At 42.4% G+C, this 2,472-nt stretch overlaps 1 protein-coding gene across 1 annotated transcript in view; it reads left to right on the top strand.

Annotated features, from left to right (window-relative positions):
• The first annotated feature begins 1,002 nt into the window (after positions 1-1,002).
• LOC106146293 (olfactory receptor 5B2-like) overlaps positions 1,003-2,472 on the top strand; it is a 3,118-nt gene continuing 1,648 nt past the window's right edge. Inside the window, 1 exon segment of the mRNA XM_013506401.1 lies at positions 1,003-1,055. Within this exon segment, the coding sequence (XP_013361855.1) occupies positions 1,003-1,055 (53 nt within the window).

Below are 2,472 nucleotides of genomic sequence, written 5' to 3'. Positions count from 1 at the left end.
ATATTCCCAGCCCAAGAGCAGACTTGTTGATCTTGGCCTAAATACTACAATGGTAGAAAAAAAAAAACCACTACTACAGGTATATAAACATGCATCTCACAATAACTCTGCAATACATAAAATATTTATGTTTTCACTCATCAGTTAACATTACATTCATTTTAAAGTATAACCATCTTGGTCCCTCAGGCAGTTTAATAGCTTCTTTCCTCAGAGACTAGGGGGAGGCCTCCAGAGATCACAGTGTCTCCATAATCGTCTCCAGATCTCCATGTAGACATCTCTGGGATCACAATAGGGCTTGAGCTGACAACATTTCAGAAGGGACACGTTGCTGCCTTTGTGACTGGACATCATTGACCCACCTGAGTGAGAGTCACTGTCCCCACCTGCAGGAGTGCTTCTGACCTGAGGGGCTGGCTGTGAGCCTGAAGCCATGGCCTGGGAAATCCCTCAAAGGTAAGTTTCATTTGTGGACTTCTTTGAGAAGTGAATCAGACTTATTATTTACGGACACACTTCCGTGAGAGAATAATCACACCATGTTTATAGAAAAGGGGAACATTATTCTTCCAGTGCCACAGAAGGAACTTATGGTGCTTATGGGTCATGACCCATGTCAATGTCCCCTTCTCCATTTTTCCCTCCTTGCCTTAGGGACGCTGGAAACTGTGATGGCTGTTGGAGACCAAGGGAGCTCTTCTCACAGCACATCCGCCATGCTCCGGGAACACTTCTATGATTTCAAACCATTCTTCATCGACCCTTGTTCCTCACTGGCAGACAGGTGAGCTCCTACTTCTGATACACATTTGACTCAGAAATGTAATTTATGCAAAATCAGTGTCCTAACTGTACTTAGGATAAATTATTTAACAAGAGATGTTTAAATATTTCTTAAATAGTGAGGTGAGCCTATGGTATAAATGGTTTTCATAGACTTCAGTGATTCACAAGACAAATAATGCTTCTTTGCCAAAAAATGAACAAAAATGAAGAGAGATGATGCTTTTAATGTTTACTGACATCTTTTTCACTATATGTTTGTATCTCACTTACAGCTTAAAAAAAAACTACACAAATATAAACCCAGGACAGTGAATTGATTCTTTTTTAATTTGCAAAAGGTGCCTGAATGAATTAGTATAATCAGAACTGCTTGTTCTTGGAAGGCGGCTTTAACGCTTGGATCTCCAGTCTTCTACCTATTACTTATGGAATATTGCAGCATAGCATATACTCTTGGGTCTGCTTTTTATGTATGGATGTGTGAGTGTATTATACATAACACATCCACACCATTTCTACGTAAATTGTTCACCAAGTGCTACCCAACACAGGTGTGTCAGAAGAAACCCTGTGTGATAAAATTGATGAAACAGTATCTTTATGGGATGGTGGACAAACTTAGGATGAAAGAGGCATAGAAAAAAGGGTGGTAGAAAATAGTAATTTGGGGTTGATATCCTCCCAAAGATTGCAAAATAGATAAATAAATTTTAAATAATGTTAACACACCACAGGAGATTTACATAAAATATTTAAGTCCTACCACTCTGAGAATTCACTGTATGAGGACAGTGACAAGTGAAGCAGTGAGGTGAATAACATGGACTTCTCCCAAACTCAAACATGGATTTCAAGGAAGCAGTTTTGACAAAGGATCCCTGTGTGGAGCTTCAGCAGCTGCAGTCACACGCGTGGAGGAGAGTGAGGTGGAAGCAGTGGAGAGCATGGAAACTCACAGAGGTGTAATGTGGGGGGAGGGAAACTGGAGGAACCTTCAGGACTTCAAGGTCACCTGAGACTGTGTGTCACAGTCCTCCTGGGTCAGAATGTTTCAAAGCATTATTCCATCCTAGTAATGACATGATAGTTGGCCTCATCAGGATGAGCTTGACCACCCCCCCAATTTACTCTCCTGGTTATTATCTGTTCTCACATTAGTGCCCAAATGTCAGTCCCATTGCTGTATTTGTTCACTGTAGATCATGGAGGACTCACGACTGCTAGGTGCAAATGTGCGGTCTGACCTCTGTCCCTTCAGAGAACCTTAAACGCTCTGGCTGCTGTATCTGCCTCCCTCAGAATGCCCTGTGCCAGTGAGCGTGTGCACCCGTTATCTCACCCCAGCCCTGTGCGCGTGGATGAGCCGGGAGGGGCGGGAGTCAGACTCATCCCCAACTTCATCCAGAGCTGGTGCTGTCAACTGCATCACGGTCAGTAAGCGGAGACGTGCTGGTGGTAATGACTACAGCGAGGAAAGCTCTCCAGTTCCATTCAGAGCACGCTGACTCATTGAGGCATTTGATACCAATACTGATAACGATCATTTCATGTTGGCGGGTGGGTAGTTTTAGCTCCAGATAAATTACTATAGAACATGTAAATCTATTCACTATAAGGCCAAACACAGAGTTTGAAAGAAAGGAGAAACTGAGTAATTATAAATTGTTTAATTCAGTTTGACTT

This window comes from Chinchilla lanigera, unplaced genomic scaffold (assembly GCF_000276665.1).
Source record: "Chinchilla lanigera isolate Chin_1 unplaced genomic scaffold, ChiLan1.0 scaffold00110, whole genome shotgun sequence".
NCBI lineage: Eukaryota > Metazoa > Chordata > Mammalia > Rodentia > Chinchillidae > Chinchilla > Chinchilla lanigera.
This window is presented reverse-complemented; position numbering and strand designations above follow the sequence as displayed.